Raw genomic sequence first — 22,479 nt, forward strand, 5'->3', positions numbered from 1 at the left:
TCTGGATTATGGAGCCATTAAATTTCAGAGCCAGAGAGGACTTTACAAATAAACTAGGTTGTCCTCCTCACTTTACAGATGGAGAAACTGAGTCCAGAGAAGGAAAGTAATTTGTACATGTTTGTATAAGTAACCTCCAAACTACAGCTGCCTCTGCATTTCATTTGGCCATTAAATGACCTATGTATCTGTAACACTCAGTGGTTGCTATTCTGGACCACATGAATTTGACTACCAAACTTTCTATTCTTGTAAATTGATGGCTCATTGCAGAAACTGGGAAAACCAGTGATCATCATGAGTGTTTAAGGGCAGCTTCCTGAAATTTAAGGATAAATTAAAGCTGAAGATAGATAGACCCTCAGAATCCCTATATAGCTTCACACTGAAATCCTTAAAACAGATACGTAAATTCTATGTGAACAGATATCTTCTCTGTCCTGATAACTGCCAGATCTATCCATGGAGTCTTATAAAGTGAAAGCACCAAGAACATTTGCTAAATGAATGAAAGAAACTGGACAAACATCTGAATTCTCCCCTTTTTGAAGCACTTTTCTACCTTGATTTCCAGGACTACAGTCTTCTGCTTTTCCTCCTTTCTCAGATTACCAGTTTTTCAGTCTCTTTTACTGAGTACTCTATGGGACTTCCAAACATTGGCATGTCCCCTGGGGTTAGTCCATGGACCTCTTTGCTACCAATATCCTCTCCTTAGGTGACTTTAGACTGTCATATAGTGATAATTCCTAAAAGTGGATCTTTCAACCAAAGCTTCCCCTTGAACTCCAGGGCCCTGTATCGACACTGCCCATTTAACATCTCCATTTAGCTTTCTAATAGGTATCTCAAACTTAACAGCCAAAAGGAACTCTAGATTCTACTCCTACCTCCCATATCAACATGTTTCTTGGGAAAACTTGTATCTTAGTAAATAAAACCAAAATCCATTAGTTATTCAGTACTAAAATCTAGGAGTCATTCATAATTCCTTTTCTTTTATATTTCATCATCCAAAGCATAAGGAAACTCTTATCAATTCTCCCTCCAAAACAGATCTAAAATCTATTCTCAGTCTCCACTACTAAGAGCCCTAGCTTATGTCACCATCATCACTCATCTCATGACCATTTAGTCTACTAAGTAGTCTCCCTCCTTGTCTTAGACTCCCTACAATTCATTTTCCAATGTATTCTATATTGCAGTCAAAGGAATCCTTAAAAATTCTTCTGTTCAAAACACTCTACTTCCCCTAGAAGATGAAATAAAATCTAGGGCCTACATATAGCTCTATATGATGAGGCTCTAGCTTAAATCTCCGGCTCAATTTAATTCTACCCTTCCCCCACTCACTATGCCACATACAAAGGAAATAATCCTTTCTCATTGCAAAAAGGGCAATTTATATCTAGGGAGAGGATTATAGAAGACTAGATCACAATATATCAATTCAATTGCTTACCATTCCTAAATCCCACAAGGCGCTATAGAATTGTGAGAAACCGCCAGGTGCCAGTGGCTCACACCAGTAATCCCAGCACTTCGGGAGTCTGAGACAGGTGGATCGCTTGAGCCCAGGAGTTCAAGACCAACCTGGGCAACATAGGGAGACTCCATCTCTACTGATAACTCAAAAAGTTAGTCAGGCATGGTGGCATGCACCTGTGGTCCCAGCTACCTGGGAGGCTGAAGTGGAGGATTGCTTGAGCTCAAGAGTTTGAGACTGGACCTGGCTACATAGCAAGACCCTGTCGCTACAAAAAATTAAAAACTTAGCCAAGTGTGGTGGCACATGCCTGTAGTCCCAGCTACTCAGGAGGCTGAGGTGAGAGGATCACTTGAGCCTGGGAGGTTGAAGCTACAGTGAGTCATGGTAATGCCACCGCACTCCGGCCCTGGTGAAACAGTGAGACCCCATCTCAAAAAATAAAAAATAATAAAACTACATGTTAGAATGGCTAAAATAATAAAAAAAAAAAGACAGTATCAAGTGATGGTGAAAATGTGGAGCAACTAGAACTCTCATACATGTAGCAGGTGAGAATGCAAAATCATATAACCACTATGGAAAACAGTCTGATAGGTTCTTATAAAATTAAACATATATTTACTATATGACTTAGCAATTCTACTCCTAGATATTTAACATAGAAAAATGAAAATTTAGGTTCAAACACAACCTAGTACATGAGTATTTATAGCACTTCATTTATAATCATCCCAAACTGGAAATAACCAAATATCCTTCAAAAGGCGAATGGATCAACAAACATATAACAGAATACTATCTAGCAGTTAAAAAAAGAACAAACTATTAATACACATAACGATTTGGACGCCAGTTTCAAAAGATTATATACTCTATTATTTCATTCATATGATAGTCTCCAGAAGATAAAAAATCACAGTAATAGGGAACAGGGAACAGATCAGTGGCTGCCGTGGGTTAGCAGTCAGCTGAGGGTATGACCACAAAATGACAGCATGAAAGAAGGTTTTCTTTGAGGTAAAGAAATGGTTCTGGCTAGAAAAAGCTATTTTAAAATTCATATGGAACCAAAAACCCAATAGCCAAGGCAATCCTAAGCAAAAAGAACAAAGTTGAGCCAGGTGTGGTGGTTCACACCTGTAATCCCAGCACTCTGGCAGGCCTAGGTGGGTGGATCACTTGAGGTCAGGAGTTAAAGACCAGCTTGGTCACCATGGTGAAATCCCATCTCTACTAAAAATATAAGAAGTAGCCAGGCATGGTGTCACACACCTGTAATCCCAGTTACTCAGGGGGCTAAGGCAGGAGAATCGCTTGAACCCAGGAGGCAGAGGTTGTTGTAAGCCAAGATCGCACTGCTATACTCCAGCCTGGGCAAGAGAGTGAGACTCCAACTCAAAAAAAAAAAAAAAAAAAAAATAAATGCAGGAGGCAAAATGCAACCTGACTTCAGACTATATTACAGGGATACAGTAACCGAAACAGTATGGTACTGGTATGACAACAGACACACAGACCAACGGAACAGGATAGAGAACCCAGAAATAAGACTGCACGCCTACAACCATCTGATCTTTGACAAACCTGACAAAAACAAGACATGGGGAAAGGATTCCCTATTTAATAAATGGTGCTGGGAGAACTGTCTAGTCATATGCAGAAAAGTGAAACTGGACTCCTTCCTTACACCATATACAAAAATTAACTCAAGATGGATTAAAGACTTAAATGTAAAACCCAAAACTATAAAAGCCCTAGAAGAAAACCTAGGCAATACCATTCAGGACATGGGAACAGGCAAAGATTTCATGATGAAGATACCAAAAACAGTTGTAACAAAAGCAAAAATTGACAAATGGGATCTAATTAAACTAAAGAGCTTCTGCACAGCAAAATAAACTATCTTCAGAGGCCAGGCGCAGTGGCTCACGCTTGTAATCCCAGCACTTTGGGAGGCCAAGGCAGGCGGATCATGAGGTCAAGAGATCGAGACCATCTGGCCAACATGGTGAAACCCCATCTCTACTAAAAATAGAAAAATTAACTGGGCGTGGTGGCATGTGCCTGTAGTCCCAGCAACTCGGAAGGCTGACGCAGGAGAATCGCTTGAACCCAGGAGGCGGAGGTTGCAGTGAGCCAAGATGGCACCATTGCACTCCAACCTGGCGACAGAGCAAGACTCCGTCTCAAAAAACAAACAAACAAAAAGAAACTATCATCAGAGTAAACAATCTACAGAATGGGAGAAAATTTTTGCAATCTATCCGTCTGACACAGGTCTAAAATCCAGAATCTTCAAGGAACTTAATCAAATTCATAAGAAAAAAACCAACCCCTTAAAAAAGTGGGTCAAGAATATGAACAGACACTTCTCAAAAGAAGACATTTATGTGGCCAACAAACATGAAAAAAAGCTCAACATCGATGATCATTAGAGCAATGCAAATCAAAACCACAACGAGATACCATCTCACGCCAGTCAGAATGGCAATTATTAAAGAGTGAAGAAACAACAGATGATGGCGAGGCCGTGGAGAAATAGGAACACTTTTACACTTTTGGTGAGAGTGAATATTAGTTCAACCACTGTAGAAGACGTTGTGGTGATTTCTCAAAGACCCAGAACCAGAAATACCATTCGACCCAGGAATCCCATTACTGAGTATATACCCAAAGGAATATAAATCATTCTATTATAAAGACACTTGTACATGTACACTCACTGCAGTACTATTCACAACAGCAAAGATACAGAATCAAACTAAATGTCCATCAGTGATAGACTGGATAAAGAAAATGTGATATACATACACCATGGAATACTATTCAGCCATAAAAAAGAAAAAGATCATGTCTTTTGCAGGGAAACGGATGAAGCTGGGGGCCATTATCCTTAGCAAACTAACGTGGGAACAGAAAACCAAACACTGCATGTTCTCACTTATAAGTAGGAGCTAAATGATGAGAACACATGGACACATAGAGGGGAACAACATACGCTGGGGCTTACCAGAGCGCAGAGGGTGGGAGAAGGGAGATGATCAGGAAAAATAACTAATGGGTACTAGGCTTAATACCTGGGTGATGAAATGATCTGTACACCAAACCTCCATGACACATGTTTACCTGTGTAACAAACCAGCACATCCTGCACATGTACCCCTGAACTTAAACGTTAAAAAAAAAAAGAAGAAGAAGAAACAGTTATGGGCCAGGTGGAGTGGCTCATGCCTGTAATCCTAGCACTTTGGGAGGCCAAGGTGGAAGGATTGCTTGAGGTCAGGAATTTGAGACCAGCCTGGCCAATATAGTGAGACCTCATCTCTGTAAAAAAGAAAGCAAATTAGCTGGGGATGGTGGGTGGTGTGTGCCTGTAATCCCAGCTACTCAGGAGGCTGAGGCAAAAGGATCGTTTGAGGAGTTCAAGGTTGCAGTGAGCTGAGATTGCACACTGTACTCAAGCCTGGGAAGCAGAGCAAGACTCCGTCTCTCTAAAGAAAAAAAAGACAGAAAATGATTTTGTATCATGACTGTGGAGGTGGTTACAGAGATTACACAAATCAATATTCGTAGAAGAGTACGCCCTTCCCCTGCAAAGCACTCAATGTTTCTGTACAAAAGCACCCCGGGCTGGGCGTGGTGGCTCACGCCTGTAATCCCAGCACTCTGGGAGGCCGAGGTGGGCGGATCACCTGAGGTCAGGAGTTCAAGACCAGCGTGGCCATGATGAAACCCCATCTCTACGAAAGATACAAAAAAATTAGCCGGGCATGGTCGTGTACGCCTGTAATCCCAGCTACCCGGGAGGCTGAGGCAGGAGAATCGCTTGAACCCGGGAGGCGGAGGTTGCAGTGAGCCGAGATCATGCCATTGCACTCCAGCCTGGGCAACAAGAGTGAAACTCTGTCTCAAAAAAAAAAAAAAAAAAAAAGAAGCACCCCAAATTATCTATCCAAAAACAAATGCTTTGGCCATTAGGTAATCAACATTTCACAAGATGTAAGTAAAAATATATGATTGCTCAGCAAATCACACACACACACCCCCACACCCACGCTCACTCCTTGCTCTAGAAAACCAAAAGAAACCTTTAGTTTAAATTAGTGGAAAAAGTTAAGACTATTTTTCCATTCATTAAAAAAATACAACAGTCTCCCTTTCTGTTGGGAACATTCCCGTAGAAGACAGATGACCCCTTCACAGAGTATAACTTCTTACAGCCACTTAACTGAGGTCTCTCCCTCTGAGGTACCTGGCAATTTGTAACAAGGTTAAGGCTACAGCATGCTCTCCCTAAATCCCAGGAACAATTTCTTGAAGCGTTAAACCTCCAGCATCTAGGCCTCTAGTTCTGAGGCAGAATTGTGCCTCTTTCTAGCAAGGTACATTAATCTCTTCAACATATTCACAAGGAGAAGACTGACAGGAATGTGAGTGGTGCTCTCTTCTGTTTAGGGGCAGGGCATTCACTCACAGGTCGAAGTTCTTGCTACGGTTTCCCTTGTATCTAGAACCAAACAATACTTCTGTCCTATGAGTCTTAGAACTCACAGCATACTCGCTCAGGCTGTTTCACATTGTCAGGCATGTGCTCATGCTGCTCCTCTGCTTAGGAGACCCTTTGCCACTTCACCAGCCTGGCAAACATCTATTAGTCTCTCAGGACGACTTCCTGAGTGAGGCCTAACCTGACAGCCCTCTGCACAACTTCTGTACTCACAAATGAGCACTCTGCCCTCTGCACAACTTCTGTACTCTACAGTATTGCTATCAGTGTGCCCTGAACACTTCATTACACTTATTTACGTGAGGATCTATTTCCCTCTGCTAGACTTGTGTACATCACAGGGCAGGGAGAAAGTCTTATTTTTTCTGTATCCCTAATACATAGCTCAATACCAATACCAAGCACAGAGCAATCACTAGTGAATGTCAGAGAATGAAAGAACAGTGCATGAGCATATATCATTTTATTTATTGCACTTGGCTTTATTGCTTTTTTTTCTTTTTTTGAGATGGAGTCTCGCTCTGTTGCCCAGGCTGGAATGCAGTGGTGCAATCTCAGCATCTTGGCTCACTGCAACCTCTGTCTCCCGCGTTCAAGCAATTCTCCTGCCTTAGCCTCCCGAATAGCTGGGATTACAGGCGCATGCCACCACGCTCAGCTTATTTTTATATTTTTAGTAGACACGAGGTTTCATCACGTTGGCCAGGATGGTCTCGATCTCCTGATGTCGCGATCTGCCCGCCTCGGTCTACCAAAGTGCTGTGATTACAGCGTGAGCCACCGCACCCAGCCGCTTTATTGCAGTTTTTACAAATTGAAGGTTTGTGGCAACCCTGCATCAAGGAAGTCTCATCAGTATCATTTTTTCCAAAAGCAGGTGCCCACTTTGTGTCTCTGTATCACATGTTGGTAAGTCTTATAATATTTCAAACTTTTTCATTATTATTATATCTGTTATGGTCATCTGTAATCAGTGATCTTTGATGTTAGTAATTGTTTGGGGGTGCCACGAACCGCACTGAAATAAGATGGTGAACTTAATCGAAAAATGTTGTATGTGTTCTGACTGCTCCATTGACCAGCCATTCCCCCATCTCTCCCTCTCTCCCCTTGGGACTCCCCATTCTCTGAAACCCAACAATACTGAAATTAGGCCAATTAATAACCCTACAATGGCCTCTATGTGTTCAAGTGAAAGGAAGAGCCACATGTCTCTCACTCTAAATCAAAAGCTAGAAATCATTAAGCTTAATGAGGAAGGCATGTCAAAAGCAAAGATAAGCCGAAAGCTAGGCCTCTTGCTCCAAAGAGCCAAGCTGTGAATGCAAAGGAAAAGTTCTTGAAGGAAATTAAAAGTGCTACTCCAGTGAATACACAAATGATAAGAAAGAAGAACAGCCTTACTGCTAATATGGACAAAGTTTTAGTAGTCTGGGTAGAAAGGCAAACCAATCACGACATTCTCTTAAGCCAAAGCCTAATACAGAGCAAGGCCCTAACTCTCTTCAATTCTATGAAGGCTGAGAGAGGTGAGGAAGCTGCAGAAGAAAGGTTTGAAGCTAGCAGAGGTTGCTCATGCGGTTGAAGGAAATAAGCTGTCTCCATTACTTAAAAGTGCAAGGTGGGCCCGGCGCGGTGGCTCACACCTGTAATCCCAGCACTTTGGGAGGCTGAGGTGGGCAGATCACGAGGTCAGGAGATAGAGACCATCCTGGCTAACACGATAAAACCCCGTCTCTACTAAAAATACAAAAACAAAATTAGCTGGGCGTGGTGGCAGGCGCCTGTAGTCCCAGCTACCCGGGAGGCTAAGGCAGGAGAATGGCATAAACGCAGGAGGCGGAGCTTGAAGTGAGCCAAGATCCTGCCACTGCACTCCAGCCTGGGCAACAGAGCGAGACTCCATCTCAAAAAAAAAAAAAAAAAAAAGTGCAAGGTGAAGTAGCAAGTGCTGATATAGAAGCTGCAGCAAGTTATCCAGAAGATCAATGATGAAGGTGGCTACACTACACAACTGATGTTCAGTGCAGATGAAGGGGCCTTGTATTGGAAGAAGACATCATCTAAGGGCTTTCACAGCTAGAGAGAAGTCAATGCCTGGCTTCAAAAAATAGGCTGACTCTCTTGCTAGGAGCTAATGCAGCTGGTGACTTTAAGTTGATAAGTTGATGCCAATGCTCACCATTCAGAAAATCCTAGGACCCTTAAGAATTATGTGAAATCTACTCTACCTGTATTCTATAAATGGAACAACAAAGCCTGGATGACAGAATGTATGTTTATAGAGTAGTTTACTAAATATTTTGAGCCCACTGATGAGACCTACTGCTCAGAAACAAAGATAACTTGAAAAATACTGCTCATTGACAACGCACCTGGTCACACAAGAGCTCTGATGGAGATGTACAAGCAGATGAATGTTGTTTTCATGTCTGCTAACACAACATCCATTCTGTAGCCCATGAATCACAGAGTAATTTTTGACTTTCAAGTCTTATTATTTAAGAAATACATATCATAAGGTTATAGCTGCAATAGTGATTCCTCTGATGGATCTAGGAAAAGTAAACTGAAAACCTGCTGGAAAGGACTCACTATTCTAGATGCCATTAAGGACACTTACGATTCATAGGAGGCCAAAATATCAGTATTAACAAGAGCTTGGAAGAAGTTGATTCTAACCCTCATGGATGACTTTGAGGGGCTTCCGTGGAAGTAAATGTAGAAGTGGGGAAAACAGCTAGAAACTAGAATTAGAAGTGTAACCTAAAGATGTGGCTGAATTGCTGCAATTTCATGATAATTTTTTTTTTTTTTCAAGACAGGGTCTCACTCTGTCACCCAGGCTGTACTGCAGTGGTGTGCAATCATAGCTCACTGTAGCCTCCACCTTCTGGGCTCAAGCAATCCTCCTGCCTCACTCTGTCAAGTAGCTGTGACTACAGGCGTGTGCCACCATGCCCAGCTAATATTTTTTAAATTTTAGTACAGATGAGGTCTCACTATGTTGCCCAGGCTGGTTCCCAAGTCCTGAGCCCAAGCAATCCTCCTGCCTTGGCCTCCCAAAGTGCTGGGATTACAGGTGTGAGCCACTACACCCAGCTCATGATAAAACTTTAATGGATGAGGAGCTGCTTCTTATGGAGGAGCAAAGAAAGAGGTTTCTTTGTAGATGGAATCTACTCTTGGTGAACACTGTTAAAATGACAACAAAAGATTTAGAATATTATATTAACTTCATTGATAAAGCAGCAGCAGGGTTTGAGAAGACTGACATCAATTCTGAAATAAGTTCTACTGTGAATAAAATGCTATTAAACAGCATCACATGCTACAGAGAAATTTTTCATGAAAGGAGGAGTCAATCAATAAAACTGGCTTCATTGTCTTATTTTAAGAAACTGCCATAGCCATCCCCCAACCTTCAAGAACCACCACCCTGATCAGTTAGCAGCCATCAACACTGCAGCAAGATCTCATAGCAGCAAAATGATTCACTGAAGGCTCAGATGGTTGTTTGCATTTTTTAGCAATAAATTATTTTTAAGTTAAGGTATGTAGAGTTTTTTTCTGACATAATGCTACTGCACACATAACAGACTATAGTATAAACACAACTTCTACATGCACTGGGAAACCAAAAAATTCGAGTGACTTGCTTTACTGTAGTGGTCTGGAACCAAACTCGCAATTATCTCTGAGGTATGCCTATCACTTCTCTACTTGCAAATCAAAGCACAGTTTATAAGAACTCCAGATGACAAACTGGTGAGCCAGCCCAGAGACCTTGTGCCAATGCTCAAAGCTCAGTAATCAGCTCCCTAGGTCCCTTCACAGTTCTGAGGCGCTGGTGAAAGAAAGACCAATTAGCATGCTGTAAGTGAAACCGTATGTTTTATGAGGGTAAAAAATGTAGTTGCCCACTACCTTGCCAAAGACCACTTTTTCCGAAATTCTCAGCAGCTTCAGAATAATGGGCCCCAAACACAAACATGTACATTATTGGCCATTCCCATTCTTATTTGCCCAGAAAGTGCTTTTGTAACTTCTTCCACGTGTAACAATGTTCAGAGAAAGTGCTGGAGTCTGTATTCATCACTAAGACCACAAATTATGAAGCTTCGATAATGCAAATGAGCACTCTTTTACACATTACATTCACATGACTTTACTAACGCAGCCATCAGAACCAAAGGTTCTGCTTCCCTAAGGCACTGGATCAATATTTTCCTTTCCCTACCAACAGTCTCACTTGCTCTATAGCCTAGGCTGGAGTGCAGTGGCAAGATCATAATTCACTGCAACCCTGAACTCCTGGGCTCAAGTGATCCTCCTGCCTCAGCCTTTCAAGTCAACACTTTTACAAAACTAGAACTCCTCCCTCCTAAGCTCCTCACAAGACATTTATCATTCTCCAAAGTGCTCACTTTGGTAAGACTAATGGTTAGTGAAAATAAAGAACTAATAAATCGAGTCCAAGTTCTTGTCAGCATATGATATATGATGGACTTTCCATACTAAAACTATTCTATGGTAGATGGTTTTTCTCTCGCATCAGATTGGTAACTTATGGCAAATGTTTTAGTGTATGTGATTCCAAATGGCATGTGGGGACAAGAGCAGGAGTGCTGAGAGAAAATTAATTTCTACATATCCTAAAGGAACCTAGATTTCTTTTTTTTTTTTTTTGAGACAGAATCTGGCTCCATCGCCCAGGCTGGAGTGCAGGGGCACGATCTCAGCTCACTGCAAGCTCCGCCTCCTGGGTTCACGCCATTCTCCTGCCTCAGCCTCCTGAGTAGCTGAGACTATAGGCGCCCGTCACCACGTCTGGCTATTTTTTTGTATTTTTTTAGTAAAGACGGTGTTTCACCGTGTTAGCCAGGATGGTCTCGACCCCTGACCTCGTGATCCGCCCACCTCGGCCTCCCAAAGTGCTGGGACTACAGGTGTGAGCCACCAGGCCCGGCTAGGAACCTGGAATCTTAACAGTACAATGTATTGCCGGCGCGGTGGCTCACGCCTGTAACCCCAGCACTTTGGGAGGCCGAAGCGGGTGGATCACAAGGTCAGGAGATCGACACCATCCTCGCTAACACGGTGAAGCCCCATCTCTACTAAAAAACACAAAAAATTAGCTGGGCGTGGTGGCAGGCGCCTGTAGTCCCAGCTACTGGGGAGGCTGAGGCAGGAGAATGGCTGAACCCAGGAGGCGGAGCCTGCAGTGAGCCAGATCGTGCTGAGTTCGTGCCACTGCACTCCAGCCTGGGCGACAGAACGAGACTCTGTCTCAAAACAAAATAAAGCAAAAAAAAACCCGGAACAATGTGATGGTCAGTTTCTTAAAGTAACTGGTTCATGGTTGAAACAATGGTACGGCCGGACTATATCCAGTGACGGGAAAAGACACTCACTGTGGCACATAATCACCTCTCCCTCTTCCTGCTCCCAGTGGAATAAAAGAGTCGAGGATGGCAGATTTTCTTGTCAGCAGCAATTAACAACTACCTCATGGCAAAGTTACAAACAAAAACACATAAATGCATATGACAGTGTGCATGTACACATACTCTTATAATAAAGACCAAGGCCAAGACTTGATGGCTACCACCTACAGGTTGCCAAGCCGTTCATTTGCATTGCTCTTCTTTCTACACTGACTTGTGCACATTTTGAGATTAAATGCTCGAATGGTATCTGCTTTTTTCTTTTTTCAAATGTCTAAAACATACATTTTCTGTGCAGTGGTTATTTAATATACCATAAATAAATACATCTGATACTTAATAAGTTATCCATAACTTATAAGCTCCTTTAAAAAGCAAAGTTGGCTGGGCACCTTGGCTCACGCCTGCAATCCCATCACTTTGGGAGGCTGAGGCAGGCAGATCATGAGGTCAAGCGATTGAGACCATCCTGGCCAACATGGTGAAACCCCATCTCTACTAAAAATACAAAAATCAGCTGAGCATGGTGGCGCACACCTGTAGTCCCAGCTACTCAGGAGACTGAGGCAGAAGAATCGCTTGAACCCAGGAGATGGAGATTGCAGTGAGCCGAGATCGCACCACTGTACTCCAGCCTGGTGACAGAGCAGGACTCTGCCAAAAAAAAAAAAAAAAAAAAAGTAAAGCTAGTCTACTGTAGCCTTCACACTGAGGCGACATGCTGAAACCTCATAGAAAGGAAAACATTTTGCTAGTGGTGAATAGGGTGCTAACAGAGAAACAGAAAAATGAGGTTTAGACTCCCTCTACATTTTTGCCAATTGTAATCCAGGGTCTAATTTTACCATATTAAGAAAAATATTAAAATATTCTATTTTGCAGTCACACATTTGGAAGAGCAAGTAAGTCATAAGAAACACCTAGCAAAAGTAGTTAAAAAAAAAAAAACCCAAAAAGCAAAACCCCTCAAATAAATATAGGGCCCCAAAGAGAGAGCAAATCCCACTGCTAGCTCATCTTCTCCCCTAATCACTCTCAAAAGCTCCACTTTTTAAGTGGTGAATATTCAACATCTGTTAAGCAACATTAAAATTATTTTTCCCTCTTTCTAGTTCAAAAAGGAGATCTGCAGTTTAGGTGAGGAATTCTAACTCACCTCTGTTCCCAGTGCTTAGAAAACAGGAAATGCTTGATGAATGTTAGCTGCATAATAATTTTATATACAGAGATCAGAATAGTAAGCCACTGATATAACCCCTGAACCCAGAAGGTAGAGAGGTTGACAACTCCAAAGTTAGTAAGGCAATGATTAGCACCCTAACAACATTCCCAACTTCACTACTTCATGGTAAAGCTCCTGAGAAAGGGCTATTAAACATGGTCATGGCAATTGTCTTGGCATCTATCTATCAAAACACAGGAAATTAAGACTAACTTTATTACCCTTCTTTTCCTGATTATGATTTAACATCTCTGTTACCTTAAAGCCCATCACCTCTCCATTTTCTTCCAATCAACACAACTGTAAAAGACTTTCTGTAGAGAAAAGGCCACAAATTTTGCAGGGACCCATTCGTGACTAATTATCACTACCACAGGAAAAGCATATTAACATTGCAATTGGTTCTAGAAGGCTCAGCAGCTGGCCCCACTGGTTGTACAGCATTTTCAAGGCTAAATTTCCAAAGAGCCCCTCCCTTATTGTTGCCTACCGAATGGAGGCACTCCCTGGAGACCTTAGAGTGTAAACACCACCAGCCACAGGCTCACCCAAGAATTCTCTTTCTTAATTTCCCTAAATTTGCTCCTCTTTGAAACTCATTTCAATTCAAGCCATGTTAAGCATGTTCTGGGCACTCTTGACAGTTTTCTTACTTAATTCCCATAGCAGTCATATGAGACAGGTATTACTATCCTCTGTTGCATATATGAGGAAATTGAGGTTCATAGAGGTCAAGTGACTTGGCCAAGTGACAGAGTCAAGCTGATGAGGTTCTTTCCCCAACACCAGGAAGCCTGTAGCAAAGCCATATATGTAGCCAAGTTTTTATGAGCCATCTGGGCAGGAGGGGACGAGTCCTTGCCATACAGACCAAGGGATCCATCCAGAGGCAACAGAAGCAGCAGCAGTTTTTTTTTTTTTTTTTTTTTTTTTTTAATGGTTTAAAAATCCTACAGGAATTCTGATTGGTCCCACTAACAATCCATGGAGGCTCACCAGCCGGTTGACTCCTGACCTTCCATGCTTCTCATCCTAATTAATGCAAGGTCCTTGGATCACAGTGTGAGCATCAAGACCCGGTTAGAGTTAGCAATGACCTTTACATCTATCAGGCTTTTCAAAATATGTAAAACAGCTGTGCAGTGGGAACACCCCCCGCCACCCCTCGCCCCACTCTTAACCTTGAAATATGGGTAGATGCATTTTTCCTAATTATAGTGTTTTCCCCAAGTTTTTAGGAAACGACTTTTCACATGGCTAAAAACCATTTGAAATGTAGCTTTTCAACTGCCCAAGCAAACTACTGAAGCATGCAAAAAGAAGATTCCTGCAAATAGATTAATTTCCTTGGCTTAAAAAGAAACCCCAGTAGCAGGGGAACAGAAAAAAAAGAATGATGTGAAAAAATTGGTGGCAGCGAGGTAGGAGATTGTTTGGCTTCCATACTTGTGCCTCTGATATCCTTTTGTTCTCCCACCTCATTGTATTAAGGATGCTAAATCAAACATGATTGCAGTGATGTTTGTGTGTGAAAATGACAAAAGCAATGGGCCAAAATCTCAACCTCATCTTGAACCCTGAGGACTTTTATGGCTTTTCCTTCACTAGGCCCTCCCCCTAATACACATTAAAGACCACATTGTTCAAAAGGGTCATGGTAGGTTTCATACCCCATTTTAATACAACGGAAATGGTAACTGAACTTCCAAGTTTTGTTAGTAATATTTGTATGTCCCTGGAAAATGTCCATTAAAACAATCAATTCTTTGGTTTAAATATTAATGGAGAATTACAATGTATCAGAGGTGCAGAATCAATTGTGTCAAGGTGGTACTGTTTGTGGTGATTAAATCAGATTTTCTTCCTGTACATCATTTTCCCCAGCAAAAGGGTACTGATTACAGACAGGTTAAAAACATCCAGACAGTGTAAGGCATCCAGGTATTTTTCCTAGGTCAAAATTGTCCAGAATGTGTCAGTTTTCAACTCAAGAAGCTTAGAATAAACTAAACTTGCTAATTTCAAGTGCAGGTCTCCCCACCTCCCCTTATTCCATTTGTCTGTCTGCAAGCCACATTATGCACCCCCAGTTCATTTATGCATTTACTCCTGGAAGATTTCAAGTTGGGAGACTATTTAAGGCTGTTTAGGATTCCATTTTTCTCAGCTGTTACCAGTCAGTTGTCACCAGTACTTTGGAGGTTTAGTGGAAGAGAGGTGGCAATGACTTCATTACTCTTTCTAACTGCCATAAATAATTTGCATCAAAAAAGTACCTACTGAATTAATGCCTTAGTCTTCTGGAAAAGGATACAGAAAAACAGGAATGTTACAGCATTTGGGAAAGGGGAATCTGAAAAATGAAAATCTGGGCTGGAGTAAAAGAATAACAAACTTGGTAGTGTTTTAAATATCACAATTTCATTGGCGGAATTGCGCACTTTCCCAAGCTCAGGTGTTTTTACTTAACACCCATATACTATGCATTAAGATGTAGTATGATATCACAACTTCAGTGCATTTAAAAATCAAATCTACGATTTTTGTAGAGTCCTTGACTATAAGTCTGGTTTAAATTATCTCAAAACAACACACTAGGAACATCTGTTTAGCTCAGTTGAAGTTTCGAGAGCCAATACCAGCTGTTGGGGGAGGGATTTCACACATGTGTTACTCAAATCCTAACCAAATCTTATTTTTTTCATTCCCTTAATGATGCCTCCAAAACCAATAGGGTAAAGCAAACATTAGAATAAAAAAGAAGAGAAAAAGGGAGGGAGGAAGAGAGGAGAGAGGGGGAGAGAGAGAAGAAAAAAAGATTACTTACTCAATGCTTTGATGCATGTGACCAAGACCAAAATGATCACCCTCTCCAATTCAATACAGTATTAGCATGAGGACAAAAGGCATTTAAAAATCAATTTGGAGTTATTTCTAGTGGGGGTTGCCTAATCTTTGCAAGTTGAGGAATGAGAATATTCCCCAACGTTGAAAGGGCCCTCAAGTATTTTTCTCCTTTAAGCGGCAATCTAATTTTCACAGAGAATTCATTCGGTGTCATTGTTTTGGTTTTAGGTGTCTGTCCTGCCAGGCAGGGGCCATGCACAAGGGCTGCATCTATCTTGAAGTGTGCACAATGGCCTCTCTTGCGGCTCTCTCTCTCTGTTATTGATCCTTACAGATGCTCCAAAGCCCTTCCCCCACCTTTCTCCAAATCCCAACCCCCATTCTGAAAGATAGCTTAAGAAATAAGACTTCCTGCCTAGCGACTGGCAGGGCTGAAAGACCAGATTGTATGACTCCACAGATCAGGCCTGCCACAGTGAAAGCTTGAATAGAGTTAACCCTCTGTGAACTAAAACAAAACATTTGTATGCCCAGCTGTGACAAAGGTTAATTTAAATGGACAAGGGCCCAATATCTAAAACCAGGCAATGCTTTTTTTACAGTAGCATTTTCACTGGCCTCTTTTGTAAGCAGTTGATTTTGCCTCTTAAGCTTCCAAAACCTCCTTCAACTGGGATAATTCATTTTGCTTTACTAGAATTTTCAGTGAAAGATTCAGGTGAACAGTTTTAAATTCATTTCCTTATTTTATGAAAGTTCTTGTTTTGGTACTGTAAGTTATTTTCTGCAGTTGAATGGCTAAGAAAAACTGAAGTTTCAAAACTTAAATATGAATCAGGGGAGAACTTCCTGTGCAAAACTTTTTTCTCTTTCAGAGCTAGCGGACTACATATCACTAAGAGACTCAAGCTGGTCAAAAAAAAAATCTAAATACTCCAGAGTCATTCCTTCTAAACTCATGTAATAACTGCTCTGGGACTCTGCCAGCTCCTAAACTCCTGTCCAATAGATCCAAAGCAAATCTTACTTCTTAAACTACTCCCTTTTGGAAAAGCTAGTATATCCAGGATAATTTAACAAAGAATTTCTGCGCATATTGGGAGAGGAGGCTGTTCAAGATAAGTAACAGGCCTTACATATAACTGGTATTTTCTACGAACTTTCTTTTGTTTCTGCTAACTTACACTAAAAACCAGTACTTCTGGTATATAAGGTGCTGGGGGACAACATATAAGGGAGGAAAGAAGCCCAAGGTTACTAAAAAGAAGAATGCTATTATCAGAGGGGGTCCCACTTTCCTGGTTTGTGCATCCCCAGAGTGAGAATGAAACTGCAAAGCTGCCTATGGCAGATGTTAGCCATGCTGCAACGGGCTGGGAAGCTTTCCCAGGACCAGCTATTTCGTAGGGTTAATGCCAGTCCTAGAAATTTATCAACTGCCTCAAAGAGTCGGGAACTCTTCTCAGCAGTGCTTGCCTTTAAGAAAATCAAACTCTTCGCAAACTCTTAGCTTGTACTTTATAAACATGGCAAAACTTTAATACTAAGATTCATCCATTTTATCTGTTCCTTCAGCTCTGTCTTTCCTGGCCTAAATAATAAAGTTATGGAAAAGTGGGGTTTCTCACGTAACTAGGAGACTATCCCAAATAAGTTGTAACACTAGTGACTATTCATTACATACACACACACACGCAGAAAATGTACCCATTTAAAAAGCAACCCACTTAAAAAGAAATTAGCAATGGCTTAGTCTTATATCCCAAACTGTAAAGTATAGAAGTTCCCCCACAGAGGATGAGGTTGCCTTATCAATGGCCTCATGACCCCAATTCTATCTATAATTAATGGTAGTAAATAAGGTTTTGGCAGATAGCGAACTGGATTAAGGAATTGAAAATATAAACAACTTCTGTCAAGAAATACACAGAACAATTTTCAATGTAAATTTTATCTACGTACTGAAACGTAAATTTAATTTTTTTCAAGTCACTATAAAATTTAAATGAATCCCCCTCCTTCTGCTCTTCATCAACCACAACAATGAATTCACTGCAGTTCTCTCTCTCAATTATTTTCTCCATTCCAAAACATTTACAACCACTTGCTACATACATGAAAACTTTCTAGCTGAATTCTGCAAAGACACAAAAAAACAGTTGTCTGTGGACTGCCTCCCTTCTCCCTCAAGGCTATTTGCTCTAAACCTTCAAAGAAAATTTCTAACCCTTAGATTTGGGCCCCAGACTGTTCCTTACCTTCCCATGTCTCCATTTCATGCTTCTTGTAGTCTGTTGAAAAGTTCTATTGCAGCCATGAAGAAACAGCGATTACAGGACAAGTCCAGCTTGATGACTACCCTTCCGACACTTGGTCAATTTCTCTAAGCCGGGACTACGACAGTCATCCTCACAGGTCAGTTTACAAGCTGGTCATGTGATTACAAAGTTCAGGCTCTAAGGTCACAACGTGTATGGAGTTCGTTTATTACCAAAGGTTATCTAAGTGGAACTGATAGACTTATTTTCTTTAGTTAACAATACTGCTTAGCACGTCTTTCTGAAAACTATTATGGGAACCATTTCATGGGAAATTCTCTTCCAGTCTTCTTTAAGCTAAGATCCTAAAATTAAAAGGCAGCATTTAAAAATAATTTATTTAAAAGGATTCTGGTATATGGGGTTTCTTTTCTTTTTTTTTTTTTCAAGAGTTATTCTATGCTATAGTCTTCCGTACTGGATTAGAAAATTTAAAGCCAAAACCTTTGGCCTAAGGGAAAGACAAAACGGAAACTCAATGTTAGGTATGTAGGGTTTTTCTGGGGGGTATGGGGGACGTGCAGGAGTGGGATTCCCTGTTTTCTGTCATTGTAATAAACAATGACAAGGCAAATTCCTCTAAGAAAATTAATACATGGAGCTAAGAGTTGTTTGCAGGGCTTACTTTAGCCCTTCATTTCCATGCTCTGGTTATCTATACTAGTTTGAAAGAATGCTCTGATTATACACATTAGTTTGGAGAAAGGAAATTCAGTCTGCAAAATCCTTTTACAAAGCAAAAGTTACTAATTTCACCACCCCCCATTCTCACCCTTAGCCAAAAGTTTACACCTTCAAACTAAGCTTCTTGCTTCATTCCCCTAAAACTCGGAAGATCTTAAACAACATCATGCTATAGCTTCCCTGATTCGTGAACCACACCAGCAGCACGCAGCAGAGTGTATAACACCAAGTGTGCACATACACACTCATACCTTACCACAGTACCCCAAAGGCTGGCAAATTGGAGCCACGTGCTAATGGCACATGATGTCAAACATTCAGCTAAACATTCAAGTATCAGGACACAATAAAAGCGCAAGTTCCACTAAGAAGGTGGAATGGCCCCAAGAGAAACTGATTCCTGAGGATAAATGTTTTTTAACTGTGTCAAATGGTTCATTCTATGAAATCTCCCCTCCCAATTTAGCTTTAGGAATAACTTAAACGCTATGCACACTTTACAGCAGTATTCCAGAAAAAGGAGACCCTTCCTGGAGTAGGACTGGAATCTGTCACTTAGCAGCCATATAACTGAATGGCAAATATTGCTACTACCATTACTAGAGGGCTTTTCTAACCAATAGAGAGCATTAGGGTCATCTTACAAAGTATGGCCTAAAGAGAAAGTGATCAATGATTTAGAGGAGGAAAAAGGCTACAATTTGTCTAAAAATAAATATTCTGCCACTGCCATGACACACTTTACTCCATCATAAATATACTGACCAGCTTTCCCACCCCCACCCCAACCCCATAGATTAATATTTTCTTCTCAGTCCCTGTGGATTGAATGTAGTTCTTAAATGATTTTAGTAAAGTGACTACAAATAGAATGAGGGTGGAAAAAATGGAAGGGGAAGGTCCAGAAGCAAAAAGCTACTCAATTGGAAACACTTAAAGGGCAGCTCTCTGTCTCCCTGAAGGATATGGATTTATTAGAAATACCTGTACACAACAGAGGTGTAGTAAGCCTCTGTGCTTTACTGTACCAACTTTTGGAGGACAAGATGAATAAGGAGCTATTAGTCTAATTTCTGCTACCAAGACTGAAGCAGACACCTTGATTTTCAAGATGAATCCAACTAACAATCCTTGATGCACCCATAAGCCTGAGAACAAATCTTTAACATAGCTTAATGAGACAATTAAGTTTTATCTTTGGATATGGAGCCACATTTCTTCAGCACTGTCAGTCCCACAAGTTTTTTGAGAGCACTTTATAGACTCTACTGGGAGGAAGAGGGAAGAGAAGATGAACACACACCACAGTGCCCATGTGAATGCAAAAGATGAACTCTAAATCTTATTTATTTATTTAATTTTTTGAAACAGGACCTCACTCTGTCACACAGGTTGGAGTGCAGTGGCGCAATCGTGGCTCACTGCAGCCTCCACCTGGGCTCAAGCGATCCTCCCGCATAAGCCTCCCACATAGCTGGGACTACAGGGGACTACAAGCACGCACCACCATGCCTGGCTAATTTGTAAAAATGTTTTGTAGAGATTGGAGTCCATGTTGCCCAGGCTGGTCTTGAACTCCCCGGTTCAAGTGATCCACCTGCCTTAACCTCCCAAAGTGCTGGGATTACAGGCATGAGCAACCACACCTGGCCTAAACACTAATTTTTAACTACGGCTCCAAGTAAGATTGTTTAGCTGGGGACGCGTGTGCACATCAGTAGTTCCAGCTGTTCAGGAGGTTGAGGCAGGAGGAAGGCTTGAAGCCAAGGGTTTGAGGCTACAGTGCACTGATTGTGGCGTGTGAATAGTCAACTGCACTCCAGCTTGGGCAACAGAGTGGACTCATCCCTATTTAAAAAAAAAATAAAAAAAAGAGAGAGAGAGAAGAAAAGTCATTTAAGATTAACAGAGGTACTGGAATTTATAAATGGGAAGAAGAGAGAAAACAGGAAATCAACATTTTCTACTTGCTAATACTGGCTTTGAAATGTGGAAAAAAAGTAGATGAACAAAATTATAAATCCAAACATATGTAGCATTTGCATAATGCAAATCTAATGGAGTCCAAGTTATTAGTTTTTAAATTCAGTTCTTTATATAACATCCTTCATAAAAACGAAACCAAATAAAAACAAATCAAAAAGGAGGGGCAGGGTAAAATTAAAAAAAAAAAAGGGAAAGAGAGAAAAAAAATAAAATAATAAGATTTATTGTTTCTCCTCAGCATCCTCCTTGGTCTCCTCCTTCACCGAAAGAGCTTTTAGCTTTTCCGCCACTTTTTCGGCATGATCGTTTTTTGCCCGATCTTTTCTTTTCTCTCTCTCCAATCTCTTTCCTGCATTCTTCAAACTTTGTTTTGAATTTCTGTGCATTCTCAGCATTCAGGAAGCGGATGGCCAGCAGCTCTAGCTTGGGGCACTCGTCATTCCAGACTCAGGCATGGTCATTACCCACGTTGGGTTTCAGCTCCACCATTGGCGTGATGCAGCGGCGGGCACAGATCTTCCGGGTTTTGGCCCTCCTCATGAGGAGGTGGGTGGTTCCTTTCTCCTTGTGCTTCAGGATCTTGACGTCACCAGTGGCTCGCTCCTTCCATCCAGGGAGATCTTTCTCTGAGGCAAATCACAGTTTCGCCCCCATTTTAAAAAGTTCCGCTTCGGCCGCGGGCGATGGCTAACTCCTGTAATCCCAGCACTCTGGCAGGCCGAGGCGGGTAGATCACCAGAGGTCAGGAGTTTGGGACCAACCTCGTCAACATATGGTGAAACCCCGTCTCTACTAAAAATACAAAAATTAGCTGGGTGTGGCGGCGGGCGCCTGAGGCAGGAGCAGAGATGGCGCCATTGCACTCCTGCCTGGGCGACAAAAGCGATACATCGTCTCAAAAAAAAAAAAAGTTCCTCTTCATCTTCCCCCAGCGTTTTAAAATTTCTTGCTCAGGAAGAGAAACTATTGGCTCAAACTGAGGGTCATGGTTGGACTCATCTGCATTCTCAATGGAAGTATCCTGGTCCTCCTCAATGTCCTTGGCAGCCGCCATGAGGGCGCAGCAGCGGCGGCGGCGGCGGCGGCTCGGCTGAGTCGGTCATCGCTGCCTCCGCGGCCTCTCGGCGACTACTCATAGCTCCTTCCCTCTGCGTCTGGCCACGGAGTCCAAATTATGAATGGCAGAACCTTAGTTAACCACCAAGAGGTTGTTTCCACTTTCATTTTAAAGATGGACAAAGCTGAAGCTCAAAGAAAGGAAGAGGCAGGAGTCATCAGACCAATAGAGAAGAAAATCAAATATCCTAGTCCTCTATTCCACTAAACCACGTATCTTGAGGACAGGAAAAGGCAAAGCCTCTTTTGAGATGTTTAACACCATTCCCCATATGTTTATTCAAACAGACGCTCTCAAAGATGACTGCAGATTTTGAGGCTGAAGGGGTAATGTGAATTTAGTCCTTCAGGGTAAAACAAAAGACAGCAAATCTAGTGGCCACATGATCAGTAGAATCATTTCTGCCTTTTTTAAGAACCCTTCAATGAATGTCTGATGCAAAGTGAAAGCCAGGTGACCATTTTCAAGGACAGGGACTTGTATTCATTTTAGAAAATCAGGACCATGCAGCAAATGTTTAAAATTCCTTTTTAAACTTACAGAGGTTAAAACAAAAAACAAGAGCCCAAGATCTCTGGTTCTCATCTGTCAGATCCTTGATACAGACGTTCCCTATGGCAAGGGAAAGAGTAGTTTAATTCACCTAAATAGGAATAATGAAATCACAGTCAAATGAAGTCCATATTATCTGGAACTAAGAAGCAAAGCTCCTGAAAGTGAAAAAAGAATGAGAGCAACAAAGAACATCCTTGGATACAATTTCCAGTTATGCCTTCAACTCCTGGAGGTGGAAACAATTCATAGTTCAGGAAAAAACTCAAGAGTTGGAAGCTAAAATAAAATATTCTAGAAACCAGGTTTT

General features: G+C 41.5%; 1 protein-coding gene and 1 pseudogene across 1 annotated transcript in view; both read right to left on the reverse strand.

Moving 5' to 3' along the window:
- Positions 1–17,830, reverse strand: part of NR6A1 (nuclear receptor subfamily 6, group A, member 1) — a 74,629-nt gene extending 56,799 nt beyond the window's left edge. The window contains exon 1 of the mRNA XM_011988674.1: positions 17,771–17,830. Within this exon, the coding sequence (XP_011844064.1) occupies positions 17,771–17,786 (16 nt within the window). The 5' untranslated portion in view covers positions 17,787–17,830. The remainder of the gene's footprint in view (positions 1–17,770) is intronic.
- A 2,891-nt stretch (positions 17,831–20,721) lies between these two features.
- On the reverse strand, positions 20,722–21,649 carry LOC105545660 (annotated as a pseudogene).
- Between the last annotated feature and the right edge of the window lie 830 nt (positions 21,650–22,479).

This window comes from Mandrillus leucophaeus, unplaced genomic scaffold, assembly GCF_000951045.1.
Source record: "Mandrillus leucophaeus isolate KB7577 unplaced genomic scaffold, Mleu.le_1.0 Scaffold335, whole genome shotgun sequence".
NCBI classification, from domain to species: domain Eukaryota; kingdom Metazoa; phylum Chordata; class Mammalia; order Primates; family Cercopithecidae; genus Mandrillus; species Mandrillus leucophaeus.